We start from the raw sequence: 18011 nt of genomic DNA, 5'->3' as shown, positions 1-18011 counted from the left end.
TGTTATTCCAGGCGTTGTTACTCACTAGCTTGGACAGTTAGATTACACAAGCCCACAGTGCGAGTGTAAGGCCCATTGTATTTCTTATCGGACCATAAATAAGATGGTATGGGAACCATCAAATTGGTTCCACTAAGGCCTCATGCACAAGTCAGTTGTTTTTTGCGTCCACAAATTGTGCGTCCGCCAAAAAAACCGGATGCGGCATCCGTTTTTTTGGGAGGATCAGTTTTTCTCCACAGATCCCTTGTAATAAATGCCTATCCTTGTTCGCAAATGTGAAAAAAGTAGGACATGAACTATCAGCATTTTTTTGCTGACCCATTGATATGAATGGGTCCCCATCCTATCCGCAAAAAAAAAACGTAACGGAGGCCGAGAAAAACAACTGTCGTGTGCATGAGGCCTAAGTCTGAAAATGATTACTTCAGAGTGTCAAAGAAATATCCCTCCTCTTTGATTTACGTTGAGAAAGGTTAAAAGGTACCTAATAAAATAAAGCCACGTTATCTAAGTTTTCACTTAGGGCTCTTTCACACCTGCGTTCTTGTCTTCCGGCATAGAGTTCCGTCGTCGGGGCTCTATGCCGGAAGAATCCTGATCAGGATTATCCTAATGCATTCTGAATGGAGAGAAATCCGTTCAGGATGCATCAGGATGTCTTCAGTTCCGGAACGGAACGTTTTTTGGCCGGAGAAAATACCGCAGCATGCTGCGCTTTTTGCTCCGGCCAAAAATCCGGAACACTTGCCGCAAGGCCGGATCCGGAATGAATGCCCATTGGAAGGCATTGATCTGGATCCGGCCTTAAGCTAAACGTCGTTTCGGCGCATTGCCGGAGCCGACCTTTAGCTTTTTCTGAATGGTTACCATGGCTGCCGGGACGCTAAAGTCCTGGCAGCCATGGTAAAGTGTAGCGGGGAGCGGGGGAGCAGTGTACTTACCTTCCGTGCGGCTCCCCGGGCGCTCCAGAGTGACGTCAGGGCGCCCCAAGCGCATGGATCACGTCATCCATGCGCATGGGGCGCTCCGACGTCATTCTGGAGCGCCCGGGGAGCCGCACGGACTGTAAGTATACCGCTCCCCCTATGGCAACCAGGACTTTAATAGCGTCCTGGGTGCCATAGTAACACTGAAAGCATTTGGAAGACGGTTCCGTCTTCAAATGCTTTCAGTACACTTGCGTTTTTCCGGATCCGGCGGGCACCTCCGGCAACGGAAGTGCATGCCGGATCCCAACAACGCAAAGGTGAAAGAGGCCTTAAAAGTCTGATGTTACAACAGTGCCATCTGGAGGTAGATGGACAAGGTTATATTATTTTACCATTTGTTTTATACCATGTCAAGGGTTAATATGACATCATTGTGTTATTAGCATACAAATACACCCACCTTACCTGATTGGAAATCCCTAATCCAGAAGGGGAGGATTCTTAGATAAGGTGGGGAATAATTACTCGTGTGCAGTGCATCATCACACAAACTCACAAAGGAAACTGACTGCAAGAAAAATATACCAAAAGAAACTTGAATTATTTTTGACTACTAGAAAAGTTCTTGAGAACTGGTCCCATCTGAATCTGTCTACCTTTGACCCGGTAGCGTATACTGTACTTATTGCTCGTGATATTAATAAGATATTTCTCTCGGTATATAGCCAAAAGTCCCTATACTGTGGGAATATATAGTGTTAGGCGCCTCCATAATGCTGATTATGCTCTTAGCAAAGATGCATATTGCTAATGGAAGATCTGACATTATTTGAAAAGAGGACTAAAACCTTGGGAAGTTATATTCCGTAGTCTGATTGCCGAGCTGGATATTTTGTCATATTAATATCATATATTTTTGATTGGTCATAGGGAAACAGAGTCAAGGGATAACATTTATATTAATCCGTGTTTTATTGTTATAGCCTGTTTGGTAAACAGAAGATCCTAAGTTTCTCCTGGTATATAAATTATTAGTCTTCTTGTTAAAAGTATATCATTGGCAATTTTTCATAAATAACTTTAAGTTGTACTGTGCTAGTGGTGTGTTAGCACCATCGTGTGGCATATTTTGGGTATTAAAAAATAAATGTACAAAAGACTAATTGTGGGAAGCTCACCAAAATAGAGCACGGCCTGCTACCACCCAATAGCCAAACAATAAATATACAAAAGAATGGCCAGCTCACAAGAAGGTAATAACATACAATTTAATCCCAACCTATAAAATTAAGCCAAGTGTTGGCTAATCATACATATACATACAGTACAGACCAAAAGTTTGGACACACCTTCTCAAAGAGTTTTCTTTATTTTCATGACTATGAAGGCATCAAAACTATGAATTAACACATGTGAAATTATATACATAACAAACAAGTGTGAAACAATTGAAAATGTAATATTCTAGGTTCTTCAAAGTAGCCACCTTTTGCTTTGATTACTGCTTTGCACACTCTTGATGAGCTTCAAGAGGTAGTCCCCTGAAATGGTCTTCCAACAGTCTTGAAGGAGTTCCCAGAGATGCTTAGCACTTGTTGGCCCTTTTGCCTTCACTCTGCGGTCCAGCTCACCCCAAACCATCTCGATTGACTGTGGAGGCCAGGTCATCTGGCGCAGCACCCCATCACTCTCCTTTATGGTCAAATAGCCCTTACTTTCAAAGTTTTCCCAATTTTTCGGCTGACTGACCTTCATTTCTTAAAGTAATGATGGCCACTCGTTTTTCTTTACTTAGCTGCTTTTTTCTTGCCATAATACAAATTCTAACAGTCTATTCAGTAGGACTATCAGCTGTGTATCCACCTGACTTCTCCTCAACGCCACTGATGGTCCCAACCCCATTTATAAGGCAAGAAATCCCACTTATTAAACCTGACAGGGCACACCTGTGAAGTGAAAACCATTTCAGGGGTCTACCTCTTGAAGCTCATCAAGAGAATGCCAAGAGTGTGCAAAGCAGTAATCAAAGCAAAAGGTGGCTACTTTGAAGAACCTAGAATATGACATATTTTCAGTTGTTTTACACTTGTTTGTTATGTATATAATTCCACGTGTTAATTCATAGTTTTGATGCCTTCAGTGTGAATCTACAATTTTCATAATCATGAAAATAAAGAAAACTCTTTGAAGGTGTGTCCAAACTTTTGGTCTGTACTGTACGTATATGTATGATTAGCCAACACTTGGCTTAATTTTATAGGTTGGTATTAAATTGTATGTAATTAACTTCTTGTGAGCTCGCCATTCTTTTGTATATTTTGGGTATTATTTTACAGCTTCATTGTTTGTCTTTGCAATTGTATTGATTTTATATTCTTGGTTTATATTGTGTATAATAAATTACATATACATTTTTGCATAGACAATTGTCCCTTCTGTTTCACTGCTTGCACAAATCAAATTAAGATACTCGATAAAAGAAATTAGAGGCGATTCTGTCTGCCTGTAGGATCATATAATTTTTATATATACACTGCTCAAAAAAATAAAGGGAACACAAAAATAACACATCCTAGATCTGAATTAATTAAATATTCTTCTGAAATACTTTGTTCTTTACATAGTTGAATGTGTTAACAAAATCACACAAAAATAAAAAAATGGAAATCAAATTTTTCAACCCATGGAGGTCTGGATTTGGAGTCACACTCAAAATTAAAGTGGAAAAACCCACTACAGGCTGATCCAACTTTGATGTAATGTCCTTAAAACAAGTCAAAATGAGGCTCAGTAGTGTGTGTGGCCTCCATGTGCCTGTATGACCTCCCTACAACGCCTGTGCATGCTCCTGATGAGGTGGCGGACGGTCTCCTGAGGGATCTCCTCCCAGACCTGGACTAAAGCATCTGCCAACTCCTGGACAGTCTGTGGTGCACGTTGGTGGATAGAGCGAGACATGATGTCCCAGATGTGCTCAATTGGATTCAGGTCTGGGGAACGGACGGGCCAGTCCATAGCATCAATGCCTTCGTCTTGCAGGAACTGCTGACACACTCCAGCCACATGAGGTCTAGCATTGTCTTGCATTAGGAGGAACCCAGGGCCAACCGCACCAGCATATGGTCTCACAAGGGGTCTGAGGATCTCATCTCGGTACCTAATGGCAGTCAGGCTACCTCTGGCGAGCACATGGAGGGCTGTGCGGCCCTCCAAAGAAATGCCACCCCACACCATTACTGACCCAATGCCAAACCGGTCATGCTGGAGGATGTTGCAGGCAGCAGAACGTTCTCCACGGCATCTCAAGACTCTGTCACATGTGCTCAGTGTGAACCTGCTTTCATCTGTGAAGAGCACAGGGCGCCAGTGGCGAATTTGCCAATCTTGGTGTTCTCTGTCAAATGCCAAACATCCTGCACGGTGTTGGGCTGTAAGCACAACCCCCACCTGTGGACGTCGGGCCCTCATAGAGTCTGTTTCTGACCGTTTGAGCAGACACATGCACATTTGTGGTCTGCTGGAGGTCATTTTGCAGGGCTCTGGCAGTGCTCCTCCTGTTCCTCCTTGCACAAAGGCGGAGGTAGCGGTCCTGCTGCTGGGTTGTTGGCCTCCTCCACGTCTCCTGATGTACTGGCCTGTCTCCTGGTAGCGCCTCCATGCTCTGGACACTACGCTGACAGACACAGCAAACCTTCTTGCCACAGCTCGCATTGATGTGCCATCCTGGATAAGCTGCACTACCTGAGCCACTTGTGTGGGTTGTAGACTCCGTCTGATGCTACCACTAGAGTGAAAGCACCGCCAGCATTCAAAAGTGACTAAAACATCAGCCAGGAAGCATAGGAACTGAGAAGTGGCATGTGGTCACCACCTGCAGAACCACTCCTTTATTGGGGGTGTCTTGCTAATTGCCTATAATTTCCACCTGTTGTCTATCCCATTTGCACAACAGCATGTGAAATTGATTGTCACTCAGTGTTGCTTCCTAAGTGGACAGTTTGATTTCACAGAAGTGTGATTGACTTGGAGTTACATTGTGTTGTTTAAGTGTTCCCTTTATTTTTTTGAGCAGTGTATAATTTTTTTATCCTCTTTTTTTATATGAAGATTCTTTTTATATACAAGATATTCGACATCTTTGTGTTCAGGAAAAAAAATTAAAATAAATCACAGCATGTTCTATATTGTGCGTTTTCACACAGCTCCGGTTCCATAGAAGTGAATAGGGCTCATCTGTATGCATTTTTTGCTGATGATTGCTAGGAGATGTAGATTATTCTTCGCGTGTATGAAAATGCATTCAATCTGGATACAATCGGGACAGGAAGAAGGAAAAAAAAAAAAAACACAACACAATCGCAGAAAAAAACTGATTGAACTTGCATGCAAAACAAATCAGTTTTTTCCTGAACAGACCCTGACACAATCCGTATCATTCGTGTGAAAGAGGTCTGAGCAATGCAAACTACTATAGTAAAAGTCTCTGCAGGCATTCAGAAATATTGCATTTAGGCCTCAAGCACACGACCGTTGTTGGTCTCCGCATCCGTCCTGCCAATTTTAGCGTTTCAGATGCGGACCCATTCATTTCTATGGAGCCGTTGAAAATGCGGATAGTGCACCGTTTGCCATCCGCGTCCGTGGTTCCAGTCCGTAAAAAAAATTATAACCTGTCCTATTCTTGTCCGCGGAAAACGGCTCGCGGACCCATTCAAGTCAATGGGACCGCTAAAAAACGCGGAGGCACACAAGATTGTCATCCGCGCCCGCGCGTCTGTTTTATTCCTATCATTTGCATGGCAAACCTGTCTTAGACTTTTTTTTACCTTCCTTTATGACTGGTGGTGCTCCAAAAATAAAGGAAGACACACGGAAACAAAAATGGAAACATCACGGAAACCCATTTTGCAGAACGGAACACAACAACGGTCGTGTGCATGAGACCTTAGTCAGTAAACCCCCCCCCCCCCCCTCCTTTTTTTGGTGAACTTGCAGCATATACATCCACCAATGAATACAACAGGACACGCAGGTAACACGGATTATTTATTTTGCTCGAATTGTTACATGTTCCTGATTATTCTGTGTAGGGTGAAACTAGAACTGTTGAAAATACATACACAAATTTGAGTACATCAATAACCATTATTTTTTTTTTTAGAATTTTTTTTTTTTGCGCTAGACTAAATTTTTCACAACCACATGTGTGCTAGGTAATCAATCCAACACAGAAGCAAACCTTTAGGCAGAATACTGGTCAGTAAAAACAAAGCCAAAACAATAATAATAAAAAAATAAAGAGCTACCAGATATACAGACAGGCTCAGTTCCACATTCACTACTGCATTTAGAAAGCGCAAGTATTAACGGTACGTCTTGTTCGGAGACTGAAAGATCAGTGCATGGATATTTTTTATTTATTTATTTTTGTCTTGAAGCAGACAGACGGACAGACACCGAGAAAAAGATACAGCCGGGTGGAATGTAAAAAGTCGGAATGATGCTGTGACAGCCTGAACAGTGACTAACTAAATACAGTACTCTGCGCGTTTACAACCGATGTCATAGATATACAGACGTCTTACTGCAAAAATGCCTAGAATATTGGTGAAAGATAACAGACTGACATCCAAATCAGGTGAACGAAAAACAAGATGTGGGGTGTGAAAGTGTCTCAAACTGGGCCATGCATTGAAGGGACTGGACTAAAGAGGTTCAGCACCTTTTCAAGAAAAATCTGATTAATAAGGCAGTAGGAGACACAAACTAAACTTCATTACTGCCAAGCTCCCTTGCTCCTTCTCTGTCCTTATTCTAGTAGCATTAGGGTGTTGAGCTGAAGATCTGAGAAATCGGACAAATCGGTTACTAAGGGTTGTGATTCCCTAGCAACAAGTCTTTCTACTATATTCAGCAATGGATTGGCACTGTGCTGACAGCACAGAAGGATCAGAGCAGCTTTGTAGCAGCCGAGCAATGTCAAATCCACACCTAAGGCTCGTTTCAGGCATCTGTAAACACTCGGACCCCCTAAGGTTCAACTGAAACAAACCTGATCGATAATGATCTAAGGCAGAGATGCCCAACCTGCGGCCCTCCAGCTGTTGCAAAACTACAACTCCTAGCATGCCTGGACTGCCTACAGCAGGGCATTGTGGGAGTTGTAGTTTTACAACAGCTGGAGGGCTGCAGGTTGGGCTATGGAAGGGCTGCATGTGGCTAATTTTCAAACAAGTCAGTGTTATTAATCAGATTTTAATATCTTTAGGAGGAGGACCTCTTTAAGAAATGAAGAACAGGAGATCCAAAAGCCACCAGGAAGGAGTTCTGAGAAAGACAATGTGTTGAATTCATTAAAATAAACAAAATGTAAACAGTTAAAATACTATGGCAAAGAAGAAAGAAAATGACCAGGTTTCTAAGATACTCCACAACAGAAATGATGGGAAGACCTTACACATACGCTTGATTTTCTCCTTTTAGAATCTGACAGTCGTTTTTTTGTTTTTTTTTAACTACGAACAATAGTTACCAATATAGTTGTACTTTACAGTAAGTATATTCTGTTTGAGCCCCTGATGTAATAACATGTATGTTTTCCTTTAACACATAGTGGCAAAATAGTGCGCATCACACTAATAGAAAAATGCAATATGACTAAATATAAAAAAAAAATAATAATAATTTGATTATTATATCCAGGCTTTCAAATTAAGTTCCATCTGTCATAGTTAAACTCAAATCAAACGAGATCATTGATACAGGAACCAAACATCATGGTATGGACCCAACTCACCCCGGGGGTTACAAGTATGGTCACCACCAACATCCTGTAAAACAGGTACAGCAGAATTGTACTTCGACTTTTTGTCCTAAAATAGATTGTAATGTTGAAAGTGAGGGGGGCGACGGGGGAGGGGAGAAAAAACCTCACTTAGAATGTTACAAAACCCCGTAATCACAGTGTTCAGTTAAAAAAAGACATAATTACATATTTAAGTTATATATATGATATACAAGTACAAATATATCATATATACAGAAGTATTAGAATGGATTTGTTCGGTAAAACACCTGAAATTTTTCCTTACATCCACAAATTATTCTGCTACACGGAGGTTGTGAAAGTCGATGTACTATTCTATTTACTGGTCGCACGATGGGAGTATACAATACAGAGTGATAGTGGGGGAAAAAAAACAAAAAACAAAAACTGGATGCGTGGCAGTTGTTAGTTGTCTCCCTCTACGTTGTCGGCCTCCTCGCTCTGGTGTTCTGAAGTCCATAACTGGAAAACAAACCGCCTGTTAGTGCACGTTACAATGGCGTGATCTTGCCTTCTCAGCCAATGACTGCAATGTGGGTTACTTTAATCGGGTCATTAGAAATGACTTGACATATATGAACAGAATCACTTCCATTAGCAGAAGGGACAATTCAAAACTGCAAATTTTACATTAAAGTGGAACTTTATCCCCTCCATTATTGGTCTTCCAGGTCCACACAATTTTTGGGGAATTTTCACGACGCCATCCCAAACAAAATTATTTTTACAAAAGACACAAAAATTTTGGGACAAGTTGTATTCTCTACACCAAGGGTCAGCAGCCTTCAGTGCGCCACAGCTGTGGTGAAACTACGACTCCCAGCATGCTCCATTCACTTCTGGGTTAGTCCTGAGTTTGCTGAACCCTGTTCACCCGTGATGCTAGGTAGTCTCATCCTCATCTACTATTGGCTGCACCAACCTGTCTTCCTAGCTCAGGGCCTTCTGGTGGTGGCGGTGTGTGTGTGTGTGTCAATGACTATAGCTACAAGGGGGTCTTAGGTGGCTCGCTGCTGATCCTTGCAGTGGGCATGTAGCTGTGTATCACAGCTGTCCTCCTGCCAGTAAATGCATGAGCACACCGGCATTACCTGGGCAATTGCCTTAATATAATAATGATGTACACATTGCCTTTCCTTTGGAGCCGTATTTTCTTGTTCTTTAGAGTTATTAAAAGCCACCCGCTGGGCTGGGAACAGCCGCCGACAATCACAGGGAGAGATATATTTACAGCTGTACAAGAAGCGATCTTTCAACTTCAACAATTTATTGCATTTCACCATAACCCTGTCAGTGCTAGAAATTAGACACTAGCTGTATGCTATATACACACGGCTCTATATACACATGACCCCGCTCTCTTTCCTCCAGGCTGAATCAGGCTTCGTTTATGTAAGGTTTGGTTTTGTGTTCAGATGAAGGTTCTCCAGTCATAAAATTGTATAAAATGATGTTTATTAGTAAATGCAACACCCTGTTAGCTCGCCTATTTAACTTTAGACATATCAATCCACTGTAAGGCTCCATTCACACGTCCGTGGTGTGTTGCGGACCCGCAAATTGCGGATGCGCAACACACCCGCCCGGCACCCCTATAGAAATGCCTGCGAAGATCGGTGCCGCGCTCCGCAAATGCGGATAGCACACTGTGTGTCCCCATAGAGAATGAATGCAGAACGGATGCGGACCCATTTGCAGACGTGTGAATGGAGCCTAATGTACATCTTGACATATTGATTGGACTGTATACTCTTATATTTGGTGTATTGATAACGCCTAATGTGTTGGAACTTTTGCTGCATTAATATAATAAAATAAATGCTATTTGCTGGAGAAAAAAAATATTTAAAAAAATAAATCACCAGTAAAATCCTTGTTCTCCGCTCTCTTCAGCCGTTTGTTATTTACCTTACAGTTTTCTGGGCATGAACAGATGTGTCAGCACCAAGCTTTCCTACACTCCTGAATGTTAAAAGGGTTTTCTGAGATTTTTATTTTTACTGACGACTTCTCTTTTGGATAGGTCATCAGTATCAGATCGGTGGGGGTCTGACACCCAGGACCTCCACCAATCAGCTGTTTTGAGAAGGCAGCTCACCAAACACATCGCAGTGCATTGTATAGAGTCAGTGCATGGTGTCGCAGACCAGGCCTATTCTCTTAAATGGGGTAGAGCTGCACCTAGGCCACGTGAACTATGAACTACATCACTGGCACAGGAAAAGTTGAGAGAAGGCCACGGGGCTCACAGGAGCGCTGCTGCCTTCTAAAACGGCTGATCGGCTGGAGTCCCGGGTGTCTGACCCCCACCGATCAGATACTGACCTATACAGAGAAAAGGTTGTCAGTAAATAAAAATCTCGAAAAACACCTTTTAAATCCAGCTAGTTATTCTGCAAGGCAGCTCTCACCTCCAAATAAGACTACTTTCCCACTCGCGTTTTGGCTTTCCGTTTTTGAGATCCGTTCAGGGCTCTCACAAGCGGTCCAAAACAGATCAGTTTGCATTGTAATGCATTCTGAATGGAAAAGGATCCGCTCAGAATGCATCAGTTCAGTTACCATTCCGCTTTGGAGACGGACACCAAAACGCTGCTTGCAGCGCCTGATTAAACTGAGCCAAACGGATCCGTCCTCGCACACAATGTAAGTCAATAGGGACAGATCCGTTTTTACTGACACAATCTGGCAAAATAGAAAACGGATTCATCCTCCATTGACTTTCAATGGTGTTCTAGACGGATCCGTCTTGGCTATGTTAAACATAACACAAACGGATCCGTTCTGAACGGATACAGACTGTTGTATTATCTGAACGGATCCGTCCATGACAAAGTATATATCAACCCCTTAAGGAACCAGCTTATTTTCATTTTTGTCCTTTCATTTTTTCCTCCCCGTCTTCCAAGACCAATGACTTTTTTTTACTTTTCCGTTCACATAGCCATATGAGGTTTGTTTTTTTAGAGGTTGTAATTTATATATTTTTTGTTATGGCACCATTTAGTTATATTTTTATATTTTAATAGTTTAGATACTCTCTGAAGCTGCGATACTCATTATGTTTATTTTTTATTCTATAAAAAATTCGGAGAGGGGGGGGGGGGTTTATTCGAATTTTTAATTTCTGTTCCCATCAGGGGACTTGAAAATATGATCGTCTGATCACTAGCGCCATAAACTACAATAGTATACTATTCCAGTCTGTAGGATTCTACCAGGCTGCCTGTCAGGCTGTGCCTCAAGCCCAGCTCTGCAGGCAGCCTTCACAAGGCCCCAGGCTGTAATTGCAACCCCGCAATTTTGCCATGGGGGCTCCATGTCTAACCATCTGATGCCATGGTCGTTATTGATATTGACCGCAGCATCTGAGGACTAAGTGGGTCATTTATTAAGACCGGCGTTCTGGACTCTGGTCTTAATAAAACCACTGCTCTGGTGGTGGATCGACAGAAGTTACGGAGAGGAGTTGACCTCTACATAACTTCAGCGCATCCAGCGCCAGTCTAAATGTAAGCTAGCTTCCTTGCTGTCTTACATTAAGACCATTTTCTACACCTAAAACAGGCGTAGAAAATGATGAATGAGGCAGGCCTGCCGGCCCGTCCCCCGCCCACATTTTTTTTTTAAAACCTGGTGTGAGCAGCGAAAAGTTGCAGACTATGTGTATTTCAGGTTAATAAATGACCCCCTAAATGACTGGGCATAGGATGGGCATAGTCGCTGGTCACTGCAGCCGGGTGCCAACTGTGTTATTACACAGTCGGCACTGGCCGCATGTGGAGCGCAACCAGCTCATGATCCTGCTCCATACACCTTGCTGGCATAGTAGGTCAGAGGCACCAAGAGGTTAATATTCCCTTTTATTAATGGCATTCATATATCTCGCTTTACTTGAGAGCCTCTTGGCAGGATTATACTTACTGTAAGATTGTCCCTTAGTAGCTGCATGATAAGAGTGCTGTCTTTATAGGACTCTTCATTCAACGTGTCCAGTTCAGCTATCGCCTCATCAAATGCCTGGAAGACATAATTATTCACTATTACGCATGTGTTGGCCACAAAGGAAGCACAGTATTTGGCGCAGGCGCAGTGAGTGAAGCCGGCGAGCGTCCTTCACTTACTTCGCCGAATACTGAACGGGACAGCGCAGGCGCGAGATTCCCACAGGAGACAGGGCCGGCAGGCGGAGACCAACGCTGCCTGGCCCTGTCAATCAAGTGTAGCAGGGCGCGGCCAGAGGTGGGAGAACAGAGCCTCTAGAAGCAGGGGCTCATTTGCAAATTATAAAAGTTATTTTTTCTCAATAACGGCGGCACGCAGTGAGATTGCACTAATATAGTTATGTTCAGCTGACATTAGTACATCACTAATGTCAGCCAGGTTAATACCCATTTTTCTGCTAACAGAAACCCTTTAAATTGGCCTCACAGTGCCAGTGGCCAAAGTGCTACGGAAGTAAAACAGTAGAAAGCTAAATGAAACCACAGGAGATTCAACACTGGGATGCAGTTACCGATTTTGCTAGACTGCAAGCTTTTTCTGGAGAATTAAGGATTTCATAGTAGAAGACTGAGAAGTTTAGGGCCAGTCCAAGTCGAATAGGATGTGTCGGCTGCATCTCACTCTTGCTAATTTCAAAAGCTTCTTGGTAGGCCTGCTGAGAGTTGCCTACAGTACCTAGAAAATGAGGAAAAAGAAAGCATTAGCCTGTACAGTGTATTGTCTGGTACATCTGTCACCGTAAGTGACTGGTTAAAGCAGGACAACTCGATGCCTGGTCATGACTTGAGAGTAGAGACGAGAAAGTGAAGTTTTGCCAACCTTTAGGATCATTGACAATTCAACAGGGACTAGGTCTACATCTGGTAAATTAAAGGTAATAGTCATAATGCTTCTCACATTGTATTTTATGGTCTGGCAGGTTGATTTGCTCCCATTGCTATCTCTCAGACCTCCTTTGTCAACTCTCTACTGAGCACAGTAGTTGATCATTTGCAGAGGCAGTAACGCCTGCGACTAATACCCTAGATGATCTCATCTACAGCATGTGGAAATGGGGTCCAGATCAAATCTTCGGACCCCATCTTTCACCTTTGTTCACCATCTTGCCATAAACAGCTTGTTCTGCTCCCTCAGAAGATGCTACTTACTGGCCTCAATCAATGGCACCACAAGTCACTCTTGTAATCCAGGATGAAATATTACTATGGATATACAGAACTAAAGGAAACAAATAACAATGTATTTTCATTTTTTTCAGGTCCTGAGAAACTAATTCTTTAAGCGGATGCAGAGCTAATGGTACAACCTCCTTAAAGGGGTTACCCGACTCTTTGTCCTCTGCATAGGTCATCAGCATCTGATCGTAGAGGGGCCAACTGCGACTTCGCTGGCCTGAGAAAAGGCAGCGGCATTCTCAGCTAACAGCTAATCCCAACCAATCAGATGCTGGGGACCTATGCAGAGGATAGGTCATCAGTTACAAAGAGTCAGATAAGCCCTTTAACCCAAAACACTGGCTTCACTCCTCCCTCAGCCCACTGACAAAGTAAAAAGCCTCTAAATTAAAGCTATAAGGGCCACTACACATATGAAACTGGTAGGGCATTTTCCACCACCAAAAAACTGTGTGAATGCCAATAACTTTAACATGCTGTGTTTATTTAAAAAAAAAAAAAAAAAAAAAAAGGGCTGCATTTCATATTTCCCATAACTTTTAGCCAACATCTGGAGGCGGATCCTCCAACCCTTAGAGAATTCATACGCAAAGTTGACACAATGCTGGTTTATGAGAAGGCTATATTTCAGAAGAGGGGGTGTCCCAGAAAGTTTGAAAAGCTTTGGGACTCTTGGCTTTTGTTTAGGAGTTTGAACAATAATATTTGGTAAAGATCACCAACACCATGGGGGTGGGATGGGGGGCAGGGGAGGGAGGGGTTATAAGTTGTATCATTCTATATGCTAAGGTCTGAGTTCAGATCAAGTCTGTATGTGATATTAAGAAAATATGTCATTGCTATACTACGCTGTAAGATTATATCATTGCGGTTATTGGCGATGTTAATAAAAAAGGATCTGATTTTAAATAAAAACATAGATGCAAAGAATATCACTAAAACCGCAAAAGTGCACAAAAACACCACTAAAAACCCATGTGTGAACCCACTTTAATCCAGGGCACCTTGACACAGTTCATCCCAGCTCTCAGCAGCCACTAGGGGGAGCATTTAGTAAACATTTAAATATATTAAAAGTCCCATAGGACTTTTAGAATTGGGATTTAGATATGAGACTAAACACCATGCTAGGGGTACGGTCATCTAACACCATTAAAGCCACCGTCTGCCTTTTTCTAACTGAAGATCTATCCTTTGGAGCTGTTTGAGAAGGCAGCGGAGCTCACAGTAGCGTTGCGGGCTTCTCGCCGCTTCCTGCAGGCCAGTGACATCACGACTGTAGGTCACATGGCCTAGGTGACGCTTGGTCTCATTGAAGTCAATGGGGCTGAGCTGCGACACCACGCACAGACACTATACAATGTACTGCGACATTGATGAGCAGAGAGAAGGATGCAGCACTACTGCTGATCGGCAGAGGTCCCGGGTGTTCGACCCTCACAAATCAGGAGGATAGGTCATCAGTAGTAAAATCCTGGAAAACCCTTTTCATTTTCAGCCTAGCAGTGTCCGTGGATGAAACACGAATGGCTTGTCCAGAGATGTGATGGATGGAACAGGAGTCTTCTCTTCTACTTTACATACTGCACACTCTGGATTATAACTTCTTTTTATACTGAGTGCTACAGTGTGACGTGACAGGGACACGTATAGAGCGATTGTACAGGGACATGTAAAGATTTTGCTCACTAGCAGGACAAAATGCTTGTGGTTTTAAAGGTACAAAAGGCTAGTGACAAGATTCCCAGTAAAGCGGACTGTATACATCAGAGCTCAGCTGTTCTCCCTCCATCATACCCCGTTCTCAAACAACTCCATATTTAGGGAAGGCAATTTCAGTTGTAGAAAGACTGCAACAAATATGTTGCATGTGAACATACCTTAATACTTAAACGCATCTAGCATTGACTTTTCTGGAGGTGAAGCCGCACATTAGGGCTGCACGATATGGGAATTTTGTGCAATTGCGATTAGGGCCCTAAAAATTGCGATAACGATATGCGATGCAATATTTTAAGGGAATTGTGCTAGAGGTCTATTTGCTTGGATTTTCCCGTATGAGCCGCTGATGCCGCCACAGGAGCCCCTGCCGTGACCCGTCACCCAGGTACCGTATTTTTTGCTTTATAAGACGCATCTAGGTTTTTGAGGAGGAAAATACGAAAAAAAAAAGATTTTGAACCAGAAGGTGTGCTTTTGGTGGATTTTGAACTAATGGTGGTCTGGGTATGACATTGTTGTGAAGGATCTGTGGATGACACTTTTATCAGGGATTGTTTGGATGGCACTGTTATGGGGGACCTGTGGATGACGCACTGTTATGGGGTTTAATGAAGCAGGAGCGTGACTGACTGAAGTCATGCGCCGGCCGGCCCACTCGTTGCAGTGCATTCATAGCGAGTACAGAGGCTGGTGATTTTATTAATAGGAGAGCGATTGTTTCAGCAATAAAGAAAGACTTTACATACAAAGAAAGTTATGCGTGCGGGGCCCGCCGTGACTTGCCTCCTGCCCCTCCCTGTAACTGATGTATCGCCGGCCACGCTGTGCAGCATAGCGGCCGGCGATACATCAGTGTCAGCCACGTAAAAAGTCAACCATTGCTTTATGAGACGCACAGTGTGTCTTATAAAGCGAAAAATAATCGCAGCATTTTTGGGTCGGCCAAATCGCAATCAGCGATTATCACGATACGATTGCTTTGGGGATATATATCGTGCAAGCCTACCGCACATTCATGGCATTTTCCAAATGTTCTACATGTGGATTCTGTGGCAAATTTCACCACTATATATTGAAGGGGTGAAATCCATGGGGAAAATCTGTAGCATGCTTGCTTTTCCAAAACCCCACCCACATATTGTACTGTAACCTGCTGCAGATTGTGCAGAGACTTAAACCCTATACTCACATCCACCACCACTCACAATTCACCTTCCTAAAGGGACATGACCAACCCAGGCAATCATTATCTGCATCGGTCATGTCAGTACAGGCTGGAGGGAGATCTAAAAAGTATGAGCCTTTTCTACTTCTTATATGTGTAATAGCTAGATTTTTGTTTTTGTTTTTATTTATTTGGCCTGGAAAACTGTGTGAGGAAATGTAGTCAGTATTTTGTATCATTACTTGTAAGCTAAAGCCAGGAGTGGGTCCAACATAAAGAGAAGGCACAAGATCTTTCCATCATACCTTTTCTCTGCAGGTTTCATTCTTGGTTTTGGCTTACTAATAATGATGAAAAATAATGACCACACACTGCGCTAGTCAAAGCCATTCATTACACAAAGGTACAAGTTTAGTATTTCCAGCTCTATCTCGTAACTCTCAATATCATAACTCTACCCTATGATCGCCATTTAACCTTTCTCTAAATCTGTATCTGGCTCACAATCACTGATGGAAATCGCTGACCAAACACTGATTTGACAGAGGACAGTAAAGGCCCTATTACACGGACCGAATATCGTGCAGATTCTCATGCATGCGAGTGAAAATGAACGAGATTTATGTCATGTAATAAGTATGAACGATTCAAAGACCAGCGACAAAGCGCTCGTTTCTTGTCCATGATCTTTCAGCATGCTAAAAAATTATCGCTCCTCATTAATAGATCCGTTTATATAATATGGAGACGTCTACTCGCTAACGGCCTCATACATGACTTTTGACCAAGCATCTGTCCCCCATCTCTACATGTAATAACAAGGAAGGATTTAAAAGCGAATGAGTAACGACCACAAGTACGAACGATTATCTATGTGTATAATAAGCAGAATTTTCGTTGTTAACGAGTCGCTACATCTTCGATCGTTTATTGTGATCTGTATGACATCTGCTGGTGTAACAGTACTTTAACAGGCAAATGCTGGTCACATTCAAACTAAATACTTCAAACTACTTGAGTTCTGAAAAACCATAAAACGTTGCATGTACAACCGTTGTGAAAAGGGCTGCAATCCTCCATTGATGCAAGGCTGGGGTTACACGGCGACAAGAAAGTCGCGCAACACTTGATCTAATCATTGTCAAGTGTGTCGCAGTCCAACACCTGACAGTCGTAAAAAAATCCAGATCTGATTGATTTTGTGTAGTCACGTACAACTTTTACTTCATTGACTTTAATGTAAGTCTCCATGGCTGTGTGTTTTACCGCAAAATCACAGTTCTAAAACAGTTGCATGACACAAAGTTGCACACAACTTGTGTAGCCCTAGCCTAATACACATTACCAGCAGAGCCTTACCTTGTTTCTGATCTCCACTGGCTACTTCTGAAAGGTACCGATAATAATCCCCTTTCATTTTCAGATAGAAAACCTTGCTTTCCGGTGATGTTGCATTTGCAATCAGATGCTTGTCCAGCAGGTCCTGCAGAAAGAAATTCAGTGTCCATGAGTAATTCAGTGTCCATGCCCAATGAATAAAGTCAAGAGAGGGAAAAATTTACACTAAGATTTGTTTGCAAAAAAATAAAAATGTTTTGAGCTGCAGTAACACTATCAGACCACTAAGTGGCACTGCAGTTATTAAGAGGCCACACAAGTGGGAATCGGCGGCAGTAAAAATTAGGCTGATTACACACAATGCAGATGGTACATGTTTGTTTTTTTATTTTTTTTATCCCCTTTAGTTTCAGAGAACAAATACCACCCCCCCATCCCCCCAAAGCCTTATAGTTTTCCTCTGACATTTATTCACTGCTTTCCCTAAACTAGAAGCATTGCAACTTGCATAAAATATTCCTCAGAAAGGGGCTGTGCAAGAATGGAGGCAGAGGTTTGGTAACGTTCCCCCCCACTTGGCCAGACCTGTAAAGGGAAGTTACTACGCTGTCTTTCTCCTTCATGTCTGCAATGTTCTGCTGGGCTCCCTTGATGTCAACATCTGGTTTGACATCACTGCAGCGGTGACCGGCTCCCCTTATGTCATGACAAATGGTCACATGTTGCAAGGGACTTCAATCTCCGCTGTGGCCACTGATTGGCTGTGGCGATGTCAAACTGGATGCATACAGCAATGGAGCCCAGTGGAACATCACAGGCCGGGAGAGGGAGCAGGGAGCCAGCGCCGG

The 18011-nt window shown here is 42.8% G+C and overlaps 1 protein-coding gene across 1 annotated transcript in view; it reads right to left on the bottom strand.

Annotated features, from left to right (window-relative positions):
- Positions 1–5965: 5965 nt before the first annotated feature.
- Positions 5966–18011, bottom strand: part of YWHAB (tyrosine 3-monooxygenase/tryptophan 5-monooxygenase activation protein beta) — a 37232-nt gene continuing 25186 nt past the window's right edge. The window contains exons 3-6 of the mRNA XM_040438851.1: positions 17185–17308; positions 12275–12438; positions 11683–11778; positions 5966–8220 (exon numbers count right to left, since the gene is read on the bottom strand). Of these exons, the coding sequence (XP_040294785.1) occupies positions 8164–8220; positions 11683–11778; positions 12275–12438; positions 17185–17308 (441 nt within the window). The 3' untranslated portion in view covers positions 5966–8163. The remainder of the gene's footprint in view (positions 8221–11682; positions 11779–12274; positions 12439–17184; positions 17309–18011) is intronic.

Source organism: Bufo bufo, chromosome 6 (genome assembly GCF_905171765.1).
Source record: "Bufo bufo chromosome 6, aBufBuf1.1, whole genome shotgun sequence".
NCBI lineage: Eukaryota > Metazoa > Chordata > Amphibia > Anura > Bufonidae > Bufo > Bufo bufo.
The sequence above is the reverse complement of the archived record's forward strand: the minus strand, read 5'-3'. Positions and strand labels throughout refer to the sequence as shown.